This window comes from Gasterosteus aculeatus, chromosome 21 (assembly GCF_964276395.1).
Source record: "Gasterosteus aculeatus chromosome 21, fGasAcu3.hap1.1, whole genome shotgun sequence".
NCBI lineage: Eukaryota > Metazoa > Chordata > Actinopteri > Perciformes > Gasterosteidae > Gasterosteus > Gasterosteus aculeatus.
The window spans coordinates 14845485-14866862 of record NC_135708.1 but is presented as its reverse complement, the minus strand read 5'-3'; the positions used below and the strand labels follow the sequence as shown (position 1 = coordinate 14866862).

The 21378-nt window shown below is 48.4% G+C and overlaps 1 protein-coding gene across 2 annotated transcripts in view; it reads right to left on the bottom strand.

Moving 5' to 3' along the window:
* pola1 (polymerase (DNA directed), alpha 1) overlaps window positions 1–21378 on the bottom strand; it is a 37853-nt gene that overhangs the window by 14320 nt on the left and 2155 nt on the right. For both annotated transcript variants that reach the window (XM_040167039.2, XM_078096560.1), the window contains 28 exons: window positions 20833–20895; window positions 20608–20709; window positions 20339–20492; window positions 20090–20249; window positions 19805–19977; window positions 19553–19665; window positions 19254–19367; window positions 19084–19158; window positions 18843–18981; window positions 18602–18756; window positions 18418–18502; window positions 18284–18345; window positions 17991–18080; window positions 17766–17882; window positions 17495–17670; window positions 17268–17397; window positions 16682–16801; window positions 16492–16582; window positions 16282–16406; window positions 15927–16076; window positions 15703–15825; window positions 7866–7898; window positions 7063–7361; window positions 6842–6974; window positions 6425–6556; window positions 6125–6299; window positions 5505–5686; window positions 3217–3348 (listed from right to left, as the gene is read on the bottom strand). In XM_040167039.2, the coding sequence (XP_040022973.2) occupies window positions 3217–3348; window positions 5505–5686; window positions 6125–6299; window positions 6425–6556; window positions 6842–6974; window positions 7063–7361; window positions 7866–7898; window positions 15703–15825; window positions 15927–16076; window positions 16282–16406; window positions 16492–16582; window positions 16682–16801; window positions 17268–17397; window positions 17495–17670; window positions 17766–17882; window positions 17991–18080; window positions 18284–18345; window positions 18418–18502; window positions 18602–18756; window positions 18843–18981; window positions 19084–19158; window positions 19254–19367; window positions 19553–19665; window positions 19805–19977; window positions 20090–20249; window positions 20339–20492; window positions 20608–20709; window positions 20833–20895 (3603 nt within the window). The remainder of the gene's footprint in view (window positions 1–3216; window positions 3349–5504; window positions 5687–6124; window positions 6300–6424; window positions 6557–6841; window positions 6975–7062; window positions 7362–7865; window positions 7899–15702; window positions 15826–15926; window positions 16077–16281; window positions 16407–16491; window positions 16583–16681; window positions 16802–17267; window positions 17398–17494; window positions 17671–17765; window positions 17883–17990; window positions 18081–18283; window positions 18346–18417; window positions 18503–18601; window positions 18757–18842; window positions 18982–19083; window positions 19159–19253; window positions 19368–19552; window positions 19666–19804; window positions 19978–20089; window positions 20250–20338; window positions 20493–20607; window positions 20710–20832; window positions 20896–21378) is intronic.

Here is a 21378-nt window from a genome sequence, read left to right as displayed (position 1 = left end):
TCTAAGACTGCATCTATTCTCGTGCCACGACGTCGACGTAGTAACGGATATATCACCTTAATTCCATGAAGAGTTAAGTGATGCTTTTGCATAATTCTTAATGCGTCGGAATAATCCTACGAGCCTTCGCCGGCTCTGAAAGTCTACACGTCCGGCTCTAAAGGGAATGGACCTAAAAATCTGTCCACATCACAAACGCGCACTCTCTCTCTCTCTCACACACACACTCACACACACACACACACACACACACACACACACACACACACACACGGAGTGAAAAGAGCTCAAACGGTTCCACTTTGTACCTCCTCCGCTTAATCAAAGCTTCTCTATTCAGCAATTTGACCTTTTGTTCAAAACAGGATTATCACCTTCTCTGGTCTTCATTCACCCGCTCTCTCTCGCTCTCCCCCTTTCTACTCTTGCCCCTCAGCCCGTTTCCAGGGGCGACCCGCATGACGAGGGTAATTGCAATAATTTGTTAAATGCCATGGCAACGGCGGTTAGATGGGAGGGGTTACGGGAAAAAGAAAAAGAAGAATTGGGTGGTTCAGGAAACAAGCGAATCTCTCATTTTGCCAAAGACAGCGGTATGAGGGGAGGAAAGCATGACAACTATGTGTGTGTGTGTGTGTGTGTGTGTGTGTGTGTGTGTGTGTGTGTGTGTGTGTGTGTGTGTGTGTGTGTGTGTGTGTGTGAGGGAAAGTGGGGAGTGAACAAGTGTTTGCCCATTCTCAGGGGGGCTGGTTTATTGATAATGGTGGAGGGGAGGAGGGGGGGGCAGGAGGTAATTTCACTAATGATTAATGTCTCTGTGGTCCCAGCTTAGGGACGCCTACACACATGCACGTATGTTCTTGTACACACACACACACACACACACACACACACAGAGCTGCAGAGCTTTCACACTATCTGGCCAGACAAACAGCTCTATTTGAACTCTCCCTCGGCCTGAAAGGAATCCTTAATTACACAATATTACCCCTCTTCTTTGCCCCGCTGTGTGTGTGTGTGTGTGTGTGTGTGTGTGTGTGTGTGTGTGCCGTCTCCGCTGCCGCTCAGCCTCCAGTGGTGTGTCCGTGTGTGCCAGTGTGTTGCCGTGCGAGGTGTAAGTATTCAGCGGCAGCAGCTGTTTCACACATCGTGACAAAAGGGATAAGGGGTGTGTGTGTGTGTGTGTATGGGGGGGGGGGGAAATCACTCCCCGCACATTCACCCAACTAATTGATTTCTGTTCAGCACTGTGGGAGAGTTACCCCCACATACACATACGCACTTTTACAGACAGACATTCCACCCGCTCAAGACGAAAAGGTGTTGGAAGCTACCAGGCAGGGGGGAGGAGCGGGGAGGAGGGGGGACACCCTACAAAGACAACACAGGCACTTGGGACAAACTGGTAATTTTCAGTTTACACAACAGCTAGATTGAGAAACTACGGCCACGCGAGGCGGTTCTTGGACGCCACGCCAACCGTGCTAACATGCTAACCGTGCTAACACGTGGCGGTTTAGCAGACAATTTGTACCGTTTGTACCGTTAAAAGGAAACCGATTCTCAATGCCAGGAGTGTGCTGTGCAGGTATCATACACCAACGTGCTGGACAGGCGGCAGTGATGGCGGCGGCATTCCTGGCCAGGTGGCAGCAGTGCATGATGGGGAAGTGGTTTGTTGGCAGCGCGAGTGTCTTGTTCCATCGGCGGTGCCAACAGCCCCATCAGTCCGACTCACTCAGTCCGACATCGACACCGAATAAAGCGGCTGGAGCCCACCGAGGAAAATCTTGGTCCCCTGAAATTCTACCTGAAGTTTTAAGCCACGGCGGAAGGAAACATCTGGATGGTTCCTTAGAATGACTAAACTGACTGACTGGATTGTAAATGAACGCATCATTATTAGTTATTTGCAGTATTTAAAATGATTTTTTTATCCATTAATAATTTCATGCTTGAATAAAAACAGGACACAAGACACAAACCTCTTTCCTTTGAAAAATATGGATTAGGAAGTACTTTTGTCTGGAAATGGAAGTAACCCCAGCGACTCTCTGACCGGAGGGTGTCAGGCGCTAAATGTTATATAGATCGTACTTTTGAAAAAATGAAATGAAACCTGGATATCTTGGGCCGAATACAAAAAAAGTCTAAAAGAGGCTCCAAAATTGAGTTATTAAAATCGGTGAACAATTAGAACAGACGCCCGGCGGCAGCATTAAATATATTTGACGTTTGGGTCGATATTCAATGTGTGTTCGTCTGCGTGGACATCTGAACCGTGAAGTGGGAAATCATGGATCCATATTTCCACACTTCGGATGCTTGCGAGACGGTAAAATGTGACTAACTGCGACAATAATTCACTCTGTAAAGCATATAATCCAACATAGTAAGTGTTCTATCAAAGCCGAGAGCAGTATTGAACCAAACTCCATCTTTAAAGTCAAATACATTGGATTTGTTGTATTTTAGCTCTCGCCGTATCTCCAGCGATTCACTTCTCCCAGATGTATCATTTAAATTTCACCTTTTAACCTTCACCAGAAACTGACAGAGTGTGCATGTTAAACGTGGTATTCAGAGTAAGAATGGCCATTTAAGTATTTTCACAGATCGTGCTCCTTCCAATCTTTCTCGTGCTCTTTTCCTTTCTGCCGGCATAATGTGCTCTTTGGTTTTAAAATGTCAGCGCGGTGCCCTGCTGAGGCTTCCATCAACTCCCGTTCCGCAGAGTTTTTGATGGCTTCGCTCGTCATTACTGAATCAGTTAAATCCCACATTGTGTTAAACGCAGTCCAACCCTTTCATAAACACTTAAGAGGAAGGTCAATTTTCACAAGAGGTTTCCGCTCTAAACACTTCAGCCCGTGTTATGTCAGCTGAAGCGTTCATTTAATTTCTTTGGCAATCCGTTGATTGATAGTGGCACACAAACAACCACAATGCTTTGCAATACTAATGGTTTAAAAAGAAGAGCTTTTGAGGGACGTGGATTTGCATTCATTGTGTATTTTTGATCGAGAACAGCATGTGTGCTGAATAGATTTGGGAATTAACTGAAGTTCCTTGAGAGAAAAAGGGTTGAACACTAAATGGAAAAGTCGCCCGTGCAGTTGCCAAGTACGCACATGTACGTGTGTGCGCTTGTGTTTCTTTCAGTGCGTGTGAGAGAGTTGTGTTACCAACCGGCGTACGAACGGCGAAAGTACTCACGGAGTAGTATTTTCTGACGTGGCGCCGGACGTCCTGGAGCAGCTTGTTGCTGATGTTGACGCCGTAGTCGACGGGTTGACACCCACAGGGGACGTGACAGCATCGCATCAAGCTGGGCTCCAGCTTCGATCCCTGAAACGGAGAAGATGCGTCACGGCGACAAAATGTACATCGCGCAAATCGAGCCGGGCTCATTGGCAAGAGTCCGACGGGCAGAATTCTGCCTTTGGGGAACCGTTTGATGAACTCAGAAGTCGGGTTGCTTTGGCTTTTGTTTCTTCATCCAAGCGAAACCCTTCAGAACAGCAAGAGAACGTAACGCGCTGTGTAATCGGCTCTCGAGCAGCTGTGCAACGCTATTTTAATACGTACGTCGTCATGCGAGTGTGAACAACATGGCAGTGGGATGGAAGGTGTACGGGCTAAAAGCAGGACACTTTAACATCATCGTAGCCCGAAGAAGTGGCAAAAAAAAAAAAAAAAAAAACAGGTCAACGTGACCTCTATAGCAATGAGTGAACGCTACCACGCTGAGTAGTTAACAGAAACGAACTGCAACAGCTTTAAAACACTCCTTTACACTTGAAGTCCATTTAACTGTCGCGTTGACGGCAGTGGGAAAAAAAAAAAAACGCACACAGCTTTTTTGTTTGCCTACTTCATTCTTTTTACAAAACCCCACAATTTCTGCCCGTGCAAATCAATCAACTCCTTTGACTCCCTAAATATGCAGCTACACACATTAACCGGCTCCATCTTGGCCTATCCGCCTCGTCCTTTTCTTCTTCTCCTCCCCTCCTGCTCTTTTATCTCACTGGTTTCATTCCAAACTTCATTTTGATAACAGGATTCTCCCTCCCAAATAAGTTGTATCTATAAAAAAAAAACGTCTTACTCACCAGTTAATTTACAGCCGTGAAATGAAAACAAAATATTTGAAATCACCCAGAGTATTTTCTGTGTATGTGCGAGACCTCTGTGAGAGGTGGAAAACGTGGAATCTAAAACACACACCTCCAAGTATCGTCTACAGGCCCAAAACAGATATCATCCTAACGGTCTGCGGCATAATTAGCCCCCTGCAAACCCGTATAAACCTTCCATAAACATTTATCTACCCTCACTGCTTTTCAGCTGCGTTTTGGCTCCTCAGAACTCTGGGAAATCCCTGCAGCTCGGTCCAGCTCGTTCTGCCTCCACGCTCCATCCTTTCATCCCCCGTGTACCCCAACCAACCATCAAACAACTTTCCTCCTCTGTCTGTCCTCCATCATCCATCACTGCCTCCTACCATCTCCGGCTCTGTGTCAGTGCTGGAGTCAAGGCCCCGCCTGTCCTCCCACTCTCGCTGAGCTGTTAGACCATGTTCACCACCCTAATTAACGTACCGTCTTATCAGTTTCTCTCTGTGCGTGCGTGCGTGTGTGTGTGTGTGTGTGTGCCCGCCGGCCTCTGACGCATGCTGTGAAATTAAGCGGTAATCAGAAAGAACGCCGGTTGGTTTGGTCTGGAGTTTGGAATTATTTCAACCAACTTTTCAATACCTCATATTAAAGTTTAAGTAGGAAGGAGTTGTTTTGACCACAATCTACCGCTTTTTCTGGTATGCTTAACGCGCCTTTCAGTGACACACGTCGGTGCGTAATGACCTTTACGGAGTGCGTATAACACTCCTCTTTTTAATTTAATGCGAGCGCTCTCTGCCAGCGGAGGACACAGGGTTGTCAGTTTTATTGGTATCTTTCAGATGGGAAACGGCTGCGTGCCCTGCTGCTCATTAGAAGCTGATAACACACACAAACGACCTTGGCCTGACAAATGGTAGGAGATCACTGTGTGTGTGTGTGTGTGTGTGTGTGTGTAGCAGTTGTGGAAAGGCTTTTCAAGTCGTGGAGTCCAAACTATGCCAATGAAAACAGAGTCTGTGCTGGAGCCAGGCAGCTGTCTAAAAATACAGACGGAGACACAATATGGAGGATGACTAAAGCATGAATCCTTCACGGGAGGTTTGACTTTTGCCTTTGAAAAAAAACGTTCTTCTCCGCTCGCAGACTGTCGAGCGGCTGCTCTACCGATTAATCCATTGCACCTGGGAAACACATCGTCGGCGATGAAGCAGACTTACCGAAAATACCAAATTGAAAAGAAAAGACCAATTTTCTGAAAAGTTTTCTGGGTCGATATGCATTTTCATGAGTTTGTCAATGCTGTCAGTGTAGAAAAAACAGTAAACAGAAGGATAAAAGAAGGATGTTTGTGGCGGCTGACGTGGTTACACCAAGACTTACGGCTCCTTCGAAGACGCCGTCGTAGACGTTGTCAGTGCCGCATTGAGGGCAGGCGAAGGTGAACCTCTCGCAGTCTTTGTAGCGCTCTTCGTCGGTCAGCTGGACCGGAGCTCCCAGCATGCCGTCTGCCTCTTCCTCCCTCTGGTACTGCTGGTGAGCACGGAAGTGGCTCGGGTCCAGACCTGGTAGAAGAGAATCCTAGTTTACGCCACAGAGTGTTTGTAACACAGACGGGCAGAATACTGTGCAATTTTCCATTCAAGCTACTTGATTTTTATCACGAGACAACAATAAAACATCTATTTTGTACTTTTATTAGGCTGTTGTGACGGCTTTTCTATCTTCGGCTGCCTCAGCTGTCACCACACCACGGATGCGGAGTATTGACTGATGCTGCCGCGTCCATAAAGAGAGATCAGTACCATCACTCAAAGTAAGCGGTGCCCCGCAAATACCACATGGTCGTTGTTTATTTATACAACAGTATGCCTGTAAACTGCAAACGGGTCATTTGGTCACCAGAAGACGAGTCTCCCTCGCCGGGTTTTAATTAAATATTTCATCATACATTTGTCCTCTATATTTGTATATATATATAGAGCCACGGCTCGTCAGCTCACCCAGCCACGTGGCGACGAGCACGCTGTCGATGCCCTCGATGGGGTCACAGATGCGGGACACTACGGGGTGGACCTGCTGGGCGAGGTAGTACTGGGTGTCCACGCTGAGGCCCTCCTGCTTCTGAAGCTGCTCCAGCGCGTAGGCCCTCTGACTGGCTGCCAGCGTGGAGCCGTCCTGGGGAGAGGAGGGGGGGGGGGGCACAGAAAATACTTTTAACAACGGCGCCCCCCCCCTGAGAGGACAAGTGGACCAGTGTCTCGAAAGACACGCCCGTGTTTCTCTCACATACACACACACACCTTGCAGATGATGTAGGACACAGTGTCTCCGGATTTGACCCTCCGGCCGCCCTGGGAGTTGATCCACAGAGCCACGTGGACGTGAGGGAGGCTCTTCTTGTCGGGGTAGTCCTGGGGGTCTTTCGTCAGAGCCTGGAGGGAAGAGAAGCGCGACAGCAGCGACGATCAGAAAACGGGACGCCCCGGCCCTTCTGGTCGACGACGGCGTGCGACACAAGAATGAGCCGTAGCCGGCGGCCGTGAGAACACGCGTTCCCCCGTAGAACAAGCGGCGGCAAAGTAAATCATTGACTGTAAAATCCGCCGCTGCAAAGGTACATTTGCCTTTGATGACCATTACGGCCTTATCTCAAGAAAGCCGAGCACTCAAGTGACAAGTGATGATTCTGTGAAACAGACACACAGCCGCGCCCTCACCTTGTTTATCTCAAACTGGTTAAGCGGAATCGTTCCGGCTGCTACTTTCTCGCCCTCCTCCATCAAGTGTTTCTGGATGTTCTCCACGATGACGTCGCGACTCTGGTCCGACAGGATTTGACCGATCACGTAGCTGCGAGAGCGGAGGAGCACATTTTACCGTGAAGCGGATACCTGGTGTGTGTGTGTGTTGGGGGGGGTTTGTTGGTTTTCTGACGTACTTTCCACATTCCTTGGCCAGGTCGCACCAATCCCTGCGGACGATGTCCAGGCCCTTGAGCTCCTGCTTGACGCTGTATCGTCCTTCGCCGTGGTTCTCCACCACCAAGGCGGCGTATTTCTTCTTCTTCAGCAGCAAAAGCGACTTGAACACGCCGTCAATGTCGATCTCCAGCAGTTTGTAGAGCTTGTTCACTTCGGCCTTCACCTTGTTGCCCAGCTTGTAGACTTCCTCCAGAGACCTGCTGTTGGTGTTGATCATGATGGAGTCGGTATCTCCGTAGATGACCTCCAGATTCATCTGAGTCACAGAGGTAGAAAATGACATTAATGGACGGTCTTATAAGGAACAGCATACATCAGTTTAATAATTAAACAATAAAACAACTTTCTTGAGCAACACTTAATGCATTTCAAATCGTTCACATATAATAACTGCTAGTTGCAACAGTGGACTTTTAAAATACAAAATGGGCTCAATACACTCTTTTCCCCTCTAACTTCTTATTCTATATTATACTACTTTATTTTATTCAAATACATACAATATTTTCCTTCCCATATTTTTGCTGTTTGTGTAACATGTTAATTTCTCCTCACACACTAAATATTAATTAAGATGAATAATAATAGAAATAAGAATTACGTGTCTGCAGTGAACCAGCCTGTATAAAATAAATGGATCATGTACTAATGTATATGTAAGAAATAGTTGTCACATTCACCATTACAGACACAGATCAAAGAGCAAATCCTGCAAAGATTTCAACATTTCCTTCAGAAGAATAGCTTGTTGATAACTCACCTTCTGAACCATTTCTTTGGTGTGCATCAGAATCTGAAGGACAACAACACAAACAACAAAAAGCATTACTGCATATTAAGCATTTCAGCACAGTAAACAAACAAATCCCGCAGGAACAAACAATGATTAAATATGAATTCCATGTTATTTATTCTGTGCGCGCGTGTGTGTGTGCGCGCAAGCATTTGTGTGGACATCGGAGCGGAGCAGGTGACTTGCTTTTAAATGGGGGATAATTGGCTAAGAGGGCAATTATGAGAGCATGCTGTGACAGGCGTCTATTCAACCCCCACACATCCGAGCCAAGACACACACTCACACACCTTAATGACTCGTAATGGCCTTTATCACCCGCAGAGTGAGTGACGGACAAAGAGGAGAATTCTGTTAACGCAGGTTCTCCACTGCGTGTGTGTGTGTGTGTGTGTGTGTGTGTGTGTGTGTGTGTGTGTGTGTGTGTGCGGCAGAGGGAGAGATCTGAGCAGCGGAGCGATCCCAACAGGTGGAGGCCCAGAGGAGGGGAGTGCAGCGGGTAGATGGGATGGGATGGGATGGGGGGGAGACGGGGACCTTCGGATGGCTAATCTGGGGGGTCGGCGGGATGGAACGCAGTGTGACCTGTCACCAGCAATCTGCTCCTCAATCAACCACGGCCGCATATAAACACAAACCCCCGACTCCCCTCTTGTGCGCCGTGTGGGGACAAGGACGTGGCTATTTCAGAGTGTGAGGAAGGGGCGGGGTCAGGCTGTGGCCGGACCTGGAGGGAAGGGAGGAGGCGGGTGGAGGTGTTCCACTCCCTGAAACCAAAGTGGGACTTAAGCATGCTTTATGGGCTGCTACATACCGCTGTACAGCGGCAGGCTGGGGGGGGTGAATCATTCAAAGAACAGTCTCCTCCGTTAGGGACTGCAGTCAAGGTCAAGGTCTCACCCCACACACACACACGCTCGCACACACACACACACACACACAAATCCCGCCCAGAGCACAGGCGCACTAAATTGTGCCGCTAAGCTTTGGTGCAGACAAGAGGACTCGCCCTTCTCCCGCTAGTTCAGGCGACGAAGAAAGGGAGGGGAAAGGGAAATACATCTTTGATACACCTAATAACTAAACACTTAGCTCCCTTTTTTGAGGGACAAAAGCCTTCAATCACAATGTGAAAAGAGCTTTCATCCCAGTTAAAATGTGACTGAGCCCAAAGTAAAGCCGCGCCGACTCCCTTTTTAATATTCCACGTGTTCATAAAACATTTTTTCTCATGACATGAACAACACTAACAATTACAAAGGTTGGTCCGGCAGAAGCTGAAAAGCCTAATAAAAAAACCCATCAATACCAGTTTAAGTATTCACTGTTTTACAATATTGTCTTGCTGCCGGACGGCTCTTTCCGGCTTGAAAGTGAAGCCATTATAATTATCGATGTTGCACTCCATTGACAAAAAAAAAGAGTCATTCTACCTCACAGTTCACTGCTGCCTCGGCCAGTTTGCTTAAGTGTTCGAGCGCTTTGAAGGAGCACAAATGATGAAATAAAAACATTTGAAATATAGCGTACACCTAAAACTAACAGCGCTGTTCGGTTGTTTTATTAAGGTGGTGAACATGTGTTTTGCACCGGTCTAACGAAGGGAACATACGGGCTTTGGATCAGTAACGAAGACGAACCGGCCCAGGGGAGACTCGCTGAAAGAGGGGGACGGACTAACGCGTAATGATCAGAGGACAGGCAGGAGAGACGAATCGAGAGATGCGGGAGAGACGGAGACAAAGTGAGGCGAGCCGGGGGGGGTTTAGGTGAGAATGCGTTGATGTAATTGATGTGGGGACTCATTTAGGTTTTCCATACGCCCGCCAGTCTCAGCAGGACAGACCGCTTTGAGGAATGGACCGCGTGAAAGACGAGCGGTTTGACCATGATGCAATTCGTGCGTGTGTGTGTGTGTCAGAGAACGCTCATCTTTAAGCGCATACCAACACACATACTAAATGGACCAATGCAAACACATTGCCCCCCAAGGGGTACAGAGAGAGTGTGTGTGTGTGTTGTCCGTCCGATGACTACATCAGTCAGCACCGCGCATGCCGCTCATACTGGGGAAGACAACTGAAAAAGCTCGACTCGTATTACTTCATGTCGTCCTTCAGTGAAGCGCTTACACAATCTACCACATTATCCGAGAGGGATTCATGTATTGGACAGAAAGACTTTTAAGTCAACATGAGATCCAGGAACTTGCATCCAAATGAACCATTTAATTCAAATAGAGTTGTGAAGATTTGCTAGATTGGCTTTACAAACGTTTTTGTGCTTCTGTCTGCGGCCGCCTTCAATTAAACCAGATTCTCGGACGAGGTGGATCTTCTTGTACTGTTTATGTCATCAACTGCGCTGCAACTTGCATTCTTGTTTAACGTCTGTTTTTTATTCATTCTTTTTAAATGTCTTTACTTTTACTCTTTTACGTTTCCTACGGTTTCACGTGAAGCACTGACTTGCCCCGTTGTTGAAATGTGCTATACAAATACATTTGCCTGGTCTAAAACCCAGCTAAAAACCCTCCAATCACCAAAGCTCCTCTATGTCACATGGTTAAACATCCCTCCATCCTCCTGCCTCTTCCCCTCATCAGTTAATTAGCCTGGACAGTAACTGAGCAGTTTAAGCAAGGGGGGGTGAAGCATTTATTTATTTTCTAACAATGGGAATCGTTACATCAAGTCGTCCTTCCTCTTCAGGCCGTACTAATCGCTACCACAAAGGTATCACTTGGATGAGGTTTTTTTTTTTAGACAAACCCGCAAAAAAGTGGCTGTAATTTGGGGCCCGGCAGCACCACAGAGTTCACGTGTTCCCACAGTGCGACATTTTCACTTTGTTTTTTTTCTTGCAAAACCCAACGTACCCAACAATCTGCCCCGAGACCGGAGGACACACACTGACCCCCCCAGCGATGTGGCCGGGAGGTGGTGCCACCGCGAATGACTCAACCGGACTCCAGCCAAAGATTTCAGAACAGGCACGAGATGAATTGGGATTTATAGATTCTATACATTTACAATCCTGTGAACAAATTACGGCTGTGTGCGCACCAGCTCATCGCGCTAATTGACGAGTGGTTCGGCCCCGTTGGGATATTTGGCTCCAACCACCCCCTCCCGCCCCCGTTCCTCGGCCGGTCGCCCCGGCCTCATTGAGAGGGGGTTTGTGTCTTGTTGTGAAGACCAACCCGTCGTCCAGGTATCTTTAGTCTTTTGCCAGATTGTCATTTGGAATCAGAGTCTTAACTGATCTGCTCCGGATGAGTGACACATGGTTTACACAAGTTGAAGGGAGGCAATGAAGACAATCCAGAGGAACGCACAAAACGCAACGCATGCCCCTCCGCGCGCGCACACGCACACGCACACGCACACGCACACACACACACACACACACACACACACACACACACACACACACACACACACACACACACACAGGAGGTCAGAGCCTGTTAAACTTCAGTGCGACAGAGAACCGTTGTAAAAAGAGCCCGGAGCACCAGTGACGATTGTTTAGAGAAGCACTCAGCTGAAAAGCATTTTGGGATGACAGTCGGCCACCGACTGAAACGGCACCTGTGGAGGAACACACTACTGTCAAGGGGGTGGGACACACACACACACACACACACACACACACACACAATCTCACACGCAGACATTAAAGACTCACAGTCCAGCGTTCTCCCTGGAGTTACAACTTTGGGGGCGAGTTCTTTTAAAGCATCGGCTGTCACGCCTTTTTTAAAAAGTTCAATAACACAAACGCAGTGAAAGTATAGGGTCGAGTTCAGCAACGCGCATCCCCCCACCCCCCCCCGGGTCTGCTAACCCGACCCTCTAATCGTCCTCTCATTTACAGCTGCAGCGGTGCCAGAGACGCCACGCGCCGGATCAATCTGTACTCAATCATAATCCCCCCCCCCCGCAGGCGGCTCGCACGTAGCCTCATTAGCAGGTGTTACCAAAGTCGCTGTTTGGATTGTGAAACCTTGTCCCGTCCACGGTCGCATGGCCCCCCCTCCGACCCCCCCCACAGACGAGCCAACGTTGCCGAAATAGCAGCGCTGCTCCCATGTGACTATTTGTTAAGCCCACTCCGGCCTGGAGTGAAGCCGGCGCTGCGGACTGCAGGTCCAATGGAAACATGCGTCCTTCATTTCAGCAGACGGGAGCATGCGCACGCGCACACACACACCAGTGTTGGCAAGCGTGTGTATTATTAATTCTAATTCTGGGAAATGTAAAAGTGACCGGTGTGAATCCCAGGCAGGAGTAGCGCTTGAGCGCCTGAATGAAAGAAATGGGGACAATAATACACACACACACACACACACACACACACACACACACACACACACGCTAATCCGAAATGATTTGTGAGACAAGAAGAATGATACAGAAACTGAATGGACACCAGACACAGTAATATTTACTTAGACTTCATTACAAGCACGCACACACACACACGCACATTGGGGTTTAACCCAAACCAAAACTTTGACCTCTCCACACCCGCCGCCCCGTTACTCAAGCTTCTCGCCCTCACTCCGCATGCCATCCGAAAATGTGAACGAGGAGCTACTGTCATGCTGTTTTTAAACACAAGGACAGAGACTCAATTACAGCAGACTGGCACGCACACGCACACGCACACACACACCTGTTAATAGTTGTCAGGTTTGCTGGCAAAGGGGTCAAATGTCAAACCAATTTGCATTCCGGCCCAATCAACGGCTTCTTGCCGGCCTCTGTTGTTAACATCACTTGACGATGAGGAGGACCTACACAAGCTACCGCGCTAACACGCTAACACACAAAGCGTTCCTCAGACATTCGCCCTGCAGCCCATCTCTGCAGGAGGAGTCCTGCTCTCTACGTTCAACCGCTGTGCGCAAAGCAGTCGGTCAAAGTTGGAGGGTGGGGGTGGGTCTTCCTGGTATGACAAATGCATTTCTTATGCTTGATGATTACGGGCCGCATGTGTGCGAGTGGTCATGGTTTTTGTGCGCTCGCTTCTCTCCGCGGCCAACTGTCCTCTGGCAAACACACAAAAGAAACCCGAAATAACACCGATGGGGGTCGAGGGGGACATCAATCTGTGGCTGAGTAATCCTAAACCTTCACCTTCCCCTTAATACCCCCCCCCCCTCACACCGCCCCCATTAATAACCGCACGCACATACCAGGGCCACAACAAATGGTCCAGCGACAAAGGGCAAAGTTCAGCCAGCAGCGCTTGTGAGAAACGAAACGTACGGAAGGAGCGGACACACAACGGGGGGGACGGGGGCTAAGTGGGGACTTTCCCCTCTTAACTTGGTGCCTCTGATCAGAGGATTCACCGCCAAGGGTCCCCCCTCCCTCCCTCCCTCGCTCCCTCCCTTCATCCCCACCCTCCTCGGGCTGAGAAACTGCTGTGAGTGGGGTGAAGGGGTGGGTGGGTTAGGCCTCAATTTAAAACGAGAGTGAGAGAAAGATGAGTCAAGCCAATCAATAAATAAACAGGACACGTGCACATTCATCCCAACACTCGTCCCAACAGATGAAGGGGGGATGGAGGGGGGCGGAGGGGGGTAGGGGGGGGGATTTATACTGCAGACGGCGTACGTGTTACAATTGCAAAAATAAAAAGCCTCCCACATCTACGGGCGCAAATGTGACGAGCCGGCTCTTCTGGCTCGCCGCGGTCGGAAACTACCGCCAGCTATTTGGCTCGCCGGCATTTCAAACCGTCGCCTGTACCAAAGCGCCCGTCGGCCGCGAGCCAGCCGGCGTGCGTACGGTCGGAGGCTGACGCCGCTGCCGCCAACTCCCCCGCCCGCCCCACAAGAAGCACTTTAATAAAACTGCATTTTAAACTGGATTTGTCAGACGCAGGTCCAGTCAGAGCAACTGGGTCATAAGGAGATAAAGGTCACGGGGAGAACAAGCGTCCTCCACACCGGGACACCCGGCCGTTTGATGCCGGCCGTATAAATAGAGACGCCCGGGAACTTGGATACAAAAGTAAACAAAAACACAGATTGGGCAAAGCAGGTCGAGGTGCATGCCAGGAAATCAGCTAACCGGGGGGAGAGGGGCACTGACTGATGACCTTTTGATCCACGTTCTCCCCGCGCGGCGCGCTGAGAAAGACGAGCGTCCCCTCGTTATCGCGGGTGATGCAGAGAGGACAGGTTGCTCCTGTGTGCGTTGTCCAAACATCGTGGTGCTTTGTGGGTGCTGTAACCGCTGCAATGTCCATGTAATATAAATATTCTGCTTTTTGTCAAACTTGACAAATTGAAAAAAAAAAAAGGAATTTTGTGAAGTAAGAACGCAATGCAAATACTTTGTATTCTCTACATAATTGTGTACTGATATTTGAATAGGTTCTCCTCACAATACAATTCCACTCACAGATGATCAACTGTTATATTGAATCATCCCTAATTGTCGGGTACGTGAATGGAAAACCTTTCCAAAATGTTGTATCATTTTTAACCTCAACTGCCACCATTTTGGTAAAAACACTTAAATAATGCTAAAGGGACCCTTGTGGTTAAATTGTAATTAATAAGTAAAAGAAAGCAAGGCAGTCTGTTTACAAATACAAACTGTTTATGTCAGACGAGGCCCTTTAACTATTCGGAATGCCGACTTGAATTAACCGCCAGCGATCTTCAGTTTCACAAATGCAGCACAAAGTAAAATTAATTTAACACCATCCATCTTTGGCTTTTAAAAAAAGACACACGCAGTAAGTCTGCAGAGAGCAAAGCTCCCGCAGAACCAAGTGTGCACCTTTCTCTCTCTCACACACACACACACACACACACACACACACACACACACACACACACACACACACACACACACACACACACACACACTTTTACTGCCATGCCCTCGATTAGAGAACACAATGAGTGTGTAAGGGGATCTTAATGAAGGACTCCCCCGAGGCAAAGCTTGATGCCTCTGCTGAGGATGTGTACGGTTGGAGCTCATTAAATGAACATGAGTACTATGACAGACATGGTGGGAGAGTGCGAGTGTGTGTGTGTGTGTGTGTGTGGTGTTCAGTTACGATACCAGATTTAGCCGTTTGTGTCATGTAGGACACACGCCTCTGTGCGAGGATTTATTGAGCGTGTGCGCCCGTCTTGTTCCATTTGTGTATGTGCGCTGGGGGAAGTCATTACACAACCATACTTTGCATGCAGAGTGTGTGAGCGTTGTGTGTGTGCGTGCGTGCGCGTGTGCGCCCGGGGCATGTTATGTTACGGGGAAATACGGAGCTATTAATATGACAGAAAACACAACAGGTCTCTCATCTTGACAAAATGAACGCGAGGGAATAATCATATTTTGTAACCAGGGGAGGGAAGGACAACGGGGGGGGGGGGGGGTCATGTCACGGAGAGAACAGGAGGACCAATGGGAGGAATCCCAAACAGAAATAGAAGATGAGGAAGGAGTCAGAAGGAAAGGAAACAAATGGAGGAGTGGTCCACGATTTATTTTATGCAGCACTGCCCTCATGTGGATTCAAGTGGAGTTGCTTCTTTTTCTTTTGACTCATTCAAAAGGTCACTAGATGAACAAATATTTTTACTTTTCGACCAAATATATAATTCTTTAAAAAAAAAAATGTTTTTTTTTTAAATTTCCCATGAACCCTTTTGACCAACTATTTTCTTTTTTCGATCTAGTATTTTTGACACAAAAAAGGACTCAAGGATATTCTCGGTGAACAACTTGAGTGAAGTATATCGGAGGTGCAGTTCAGGGGTTTGACTCACCTCTCGGCCTTTGTGTGTGACCAGCGCGGCGAGCGGCTTGGCATAGAAGCGGCTGTAGCTGAATCCCAGGCAGCCGTACATACTGTTGGCAGTCAGCTTCAGCGCCTTCTGACGAATGTCATACTGAAGGACAGACAGCCTCAAATAAGAGCAAGTGGAGCTTGGGTTACCTTTACGTGTGTGTGTGTGTGTGTGTGTGTGTGTGTGTGTGTGTGTGTGTGTACCTGCAGGTAGAGGTCTGTGTTGATGTCGTGCTGCTTCATCAGCTGTTTGACCTGTTTTCGCCGCTCGACCAGCTTCCTGATTTCTTTGGGCAGGATTCCCATCTCCAGGTTTGTATCTGGAATTTCGGGAATCTCCTCCAAGCCGTCCTCCTGTTACCATGGAGACAAGAGACGAAAGTGAGCCGGGAAGTTTTCTCTGGTGGGGACGATGTCGTGATCGATCGATCTATGAAACATGTCTGCTAATGCAAATAGTTTTAGATGATTTATTTATGAACGCAAGGTTACAATAAACCTGTAAATACACACACACACACACACACACACACACACACACACACACACACACACGCACCTCTTTCTTCTTCTGCGTGCTTTGGGCCTCCCTCTGGACGGTGGTGAAGCAGATGTTGAACTCCTGGATGATTGATGGATACAGGCTGTTGAAGTCGAGCAGCAGCACAAACTTGTCGTAGAAACCTGTGGGGGAGGTGGGGGAGGGGAGAGAGATAAAGGGAGCTCACAGAACACGAAACATGACAGTAGACCCGGAGCACGCACTCACCGACTTTAGGATCCAGCACCAGACCTCCAGCGTAGGCCGCCTTCTTCTTCCGCTTGCCTGTCCCTGCATCCACCTCGTCTTCGCCTTCGACCTGCGACAGAGTGAGGAAGAAAGGGAAAAAAAAAAATGAGAGGGTGACACGTGTGTCGTGCCGTCCTTTGGTTAAAGAAGACGCCTCGCGCGGCTTTACCGTTTCCAGCTGGGTCTTTTTGAAGGAAGGCTTGTCGGGGACGATGTAGTCTTTGTCGTGGAAGGCGTGGAGCAACAGGAACTCGTTCCTCTCGGCGCGGCCGCCCATCAGCGTGCGAGACTGCGGAGGCGGCGCAAGAAGAAGTGAGGTCCAACCGAACAACTGAAGCATAAAATGCCATTTCCCCCACCTGTCGATGTAGTGTGAACAGACTAGCTGATCATTCAGCGCTGGCTCTAAACTATGAAGCTTTTTTCACAGGAAAAGCAAGACTTTTGTTTTCCTGACTTTGTTTTTTGAGCTTTGCATTCAGGTCAATGATGGTCCATGACTGCTTTTCTGTAATGTGTTTTTAAGTCATATCAGTAGAGAGCGAGATCCATTTTAAGAACAACTTGGATGTCCAAGTTACTTGGATGTTGGCCTCATGAAATTGAGCGTATGACTGATTGGAGTTTTAATCGTAATTTGAGATTCTCTATTTGAGCTCGGTAAGTTTATTTTTTTGGAACATTTTATGTTTGTTCGTTGTGTTTCTGCAGCCGTGAGTTTACAGTTCAATGAAGCTAAAGAACAAAAGTGTTACCATGACGTTGCCAGCGATGTTGGTGATCTGCAGGGCCAGCGGCAGCACGTTGAGCTCACACATCATCTGGAGGATCAGCTTGGCGTCCGTCCACGTCAACTCCAGCAGGTACAGCAGGTGAGGAGAGTCGCTGACACACACACACACACATTTTAGGACCCACGTCTTTTTGGGAAAACAACTCCAACTTGTCTTTACTTTCCGATCGGATTCAAGGCCGTACAAACCTGTAGAGATTCTTGATGTTCTCCTGAGGGACTGTGGCTCTCTCCGTCTTCAACACCTGACTGGCCAGTTCAGTCAGGCTGTAACTTTTACAGCGAATCAGCTCCTTGGCGGAGATCTCCACGTCGCACACCAGGCGACCGCAGGTCGCGCTCTTCTCTGCAAAGGAGCCGCGACCCTGCCGCATAAAACAGTGCATGGTGATGTTCAATGTGGAATAGAAATTTTATAAAAAGATGTATTTTTCGTTGTAGTTTTTCTTCTTCTTCTTACCCCCAGTTTGGGCATAGTGGCCCTTCTGAGGCGACCGATCTTAGACCAGTGGGGAACCTTGCACACGCTGATCCTCTTCAGAATCACCTCCAGGTCAAAACCAAAGATGTCGTGACCCTGCAGCAGAGGAGCGAGAATGAGCAGAATCCTTTGCACCACAACGGAAGCACTGCGCCTCCGTTTGAACTTGAATGGGATGATGGCATGGGAACATCTTCTACTCACCACCAGCACGTCGGGGTCGATTTTGTGCATCTTGGCCAGGAAGAAGCCGAGCAGAGTGCGCTCTGTCGAAGCAATCTCCACTTTACCGTTCTGACGGAGGAGGGACAAATACAACGAGACTCAACCAGCGATAATAAATCGTTGGTTGCCCTTTGCGAGCTAATTTCCCATCACCGCTACGAGTGTCATTAGCCTAAAAACACGTGAACCAACAGTCTTTCTGCAAATTAAAAAACGCGAGGTTTTCCTGTTTCTAGTTCCAAGCTGAGCTCCGCAGCCTCGTGACCACTCACCCTCTTCCTCACGGCCTCTTTGAAGTCGTAGGGGAAGATGCAGTCCGCCGGTTTACTGACCACTGCAAAGACAAAAGAGAATGGAATAAAAAGTTCTCAGATTTCTACTCATCTGTTGAGTCTAAATAACTTACCACAAAAGTGGGTCTGGAACTGAGGTCGCGGCGGCGCTTTGTCCATGTGGAACTCGTGGTGGACGAGTGCCGCCAGGGACACGATCTGCAGTGGAGCAATTACATCATCAGCTCCTCGCTCACTCAGGGTCTCGAGCAAGAATAACACGGCTAAATGATCCTAAATCCTCCAAATGATGCTGACCTCGTTGTGGTGCGTCTTTGGGTTCTGGATGGTCTTGAGGCTGATGGACATGACGGTAATCGGCGGAGGGGGCAGGTCTCTGACCACAGTGACCAGGTCAGTCCTCAGGGCGAGAGCCTCCACTTTACTCCAGCTGACCGGCTGGCTGATCAGCTCTGACACAGACAAATCTCGTAAAAATCCAAACAAGAGTTGAACTGAACGAAAGGTGTTGAATCGGTTATTGGCGAATAATCCTTACGGGGCGTCTTGATGTCCAGCCAGCAAGGCCCTTTAATCTTCCTGCTGAGGAGGAAGTGCTCCAGACTGGAAGTGTTGGTTCCAAAGATGTGGGAAAAGGTCGCCCCCTTAAGGCCAGGAGGGAGGGCAGGGAAGTCCGCCTGCACAAGATTAACCCATTAACAAATAGGTTATGAAACAAAAATCATGCACGCCTTGACCACTTCTACGTAACATCTGGAGAGGTGTGCACCTGCACTCACAGAATATCTGATTTCCAGGTACTCGGACTGAGTGGGCACATCTGGAATTTCAAAAGCGTAGCTTTTCTCCACTTTCTGCAGAGGGTAAAAAAAAGAAAAGCAGCGGTTAAAAACAGGACAAACTCGCCAGATTGCAGAAGATTGCATCAACGCAGTGGAGTCCGGCCCACCTTGGACTTGAACTTCATGATTCTGAACTTCTCGGAGAGTTCGTTAAACTCCTGGTAGACGTCTATCATTTCGACGGGGGAGTCTGTCACCTCCCCGCTCTTGGTGTTCACTTTCTGTTCATGGAAACAGCAAAGCAACTTTTTAAATTAAACACTTCCCCGCTAAAAAAAAAAAAGGTTTGGTCTTACAGTAGTAAGACCAAATAGCTTGTGTTAAAGGGTATAATTCATCGCCCTAAAAAAATATATTAAAAAAGGTGAAGAATTCTGCAATCCTCCCCAGCGAGCAGAAAACGTACGTATTCGCGAGGCAGGAGGTACAAGGTCCGCTCGATGTTCTTGACGGTGACACAGCAGCTGACATGAGACGTCGCAGACTCGATCCACACCTTCCCAAACAAGTACACCACACCTGGCGAAGTGGAGATATCAGGATGTGCATTACAAATCTCAACGGGACGTTCGGATGTAGGAATAACACGTCACAGCATTCACTATAAATATATATATATATATATATATTTTCACTGAAGGTAAAGAATATGCCTCACCGGGTTGGCTGTAGGGGTCTTCGAAGGCATCCAACCAGTAGAAGCGAAACACCTTCTCCCCGCCTGCTTGCTCCACCAGCGGGAGTTGGCTGGAGTCGACCTGTATCTCTGCCGGAGCCTCGTCGACTCCACCGTCCTCCTCCTGTCCCCACGCGCTCCCGAGCCTACCGGACCTGGACGGGGAAAGAAAGACACTTGTTAACTAAGCACATCTAATGTACGTAGAGCAATTGATGAGGCACGAAACAACATAAGTAAAAAGGCCATAAAGAGAATAAGACTCACAATAACACCGGGTCCTGAGGCTCCGCTTTGGGCTCCACTTTAACTGCAATTTCTTTCGCTGAAGGCTCTGCGTCATCTTTAAGTTCAGGCGTCTCCTCCTCCAGCCCGACCTCCATCGGCTCATCGAAGTCCACCCCGTCAAACGCCAGAGAGTCGCCAACTGAGAGAACACATTTTCACAAAAAGCGAGTTCACGCTTGTTGCTCGAGGCAAGAAAAGGCGAGCAGAGTTGTATCCGTGTTTTCCGACCTCTCTCTTCATCCATCTCCTCCACTTTTGCAGTCTGCTTCTCTACAGGTGGAGCAGCTGCGGGGGCGGGGAGGCGGGCTGATGACGTGGGCGTCGGGTCAGAAGGTGGGGGTCGGATAACTTTGGCCTTGAACCCCGAGGCAGAGGGCGACTCCTGGTATCAAAAGAAGTGCCATGCAACACTTTAAAACGAATGAATTGAAACTGCACAATTAGAACAGTGAAGTCGTTCACAGACGCCTCTGACGATTTAAAAGTTTAAGGGATACCTTTGGCATCTGAGGCTTGATCGAAAACGGGTTCATGGGCGCACCGAGAGACTTCTTTTTCCTGAGAGTGAGCACTGGCGGTGGAGTCAGAAGACTCGGTTTCTGGGAAGACGGAGGTAAGAGATTATCAAAAGCCCATCAGAGGTAGGGGGGGACATTGACGACGTGGAGATAGTGGCTGATGAATCAATTTGCTATCCCCCTGTATCAACAGAGGGTGTATACCTCAGAGTGCAGGTCCTGCAAGATGTCCCCTAAAAGGTCATCTTTGGACAGGTCCACGTCTTTCTGTAACGGATAAGATTGTGCATATGGTCAATGCAGGAACAGCGTAGAACATGTCTTACGTACTATATTACGTTTACTATAAGGCGCACTTAAAAGCCTTTAATTTTCTCCAAAAACGACAGTGCGTTTTATAATCTGGAGCGCCTTATATATGGATCAATTGGTTGATCCACACTGGTTGTACACGGCGCTGTCAAAATGTTTCAGTATGAAAAACCTTTTTGCACGAGCTGTCACGTGCTGTACACAATGCAACTATGGGAGGCGGCCAGGTGCTCAGTGTTGCCAGGTTGGAAATGTTCACCATTTCCAACAACACTGAGCACCTATCGTACCAAAGGCTCAAAATGGTCGCATTTGGAGGATAATTATCGTGTATCTGGCAACATTGAGATCGGTCGACCAATGACTGTTCTTTCTACAGTCAGAGCTCACGCAAGAAGCTGGAACGTAATGGAGACACCATTTACAACACTCAAGGGC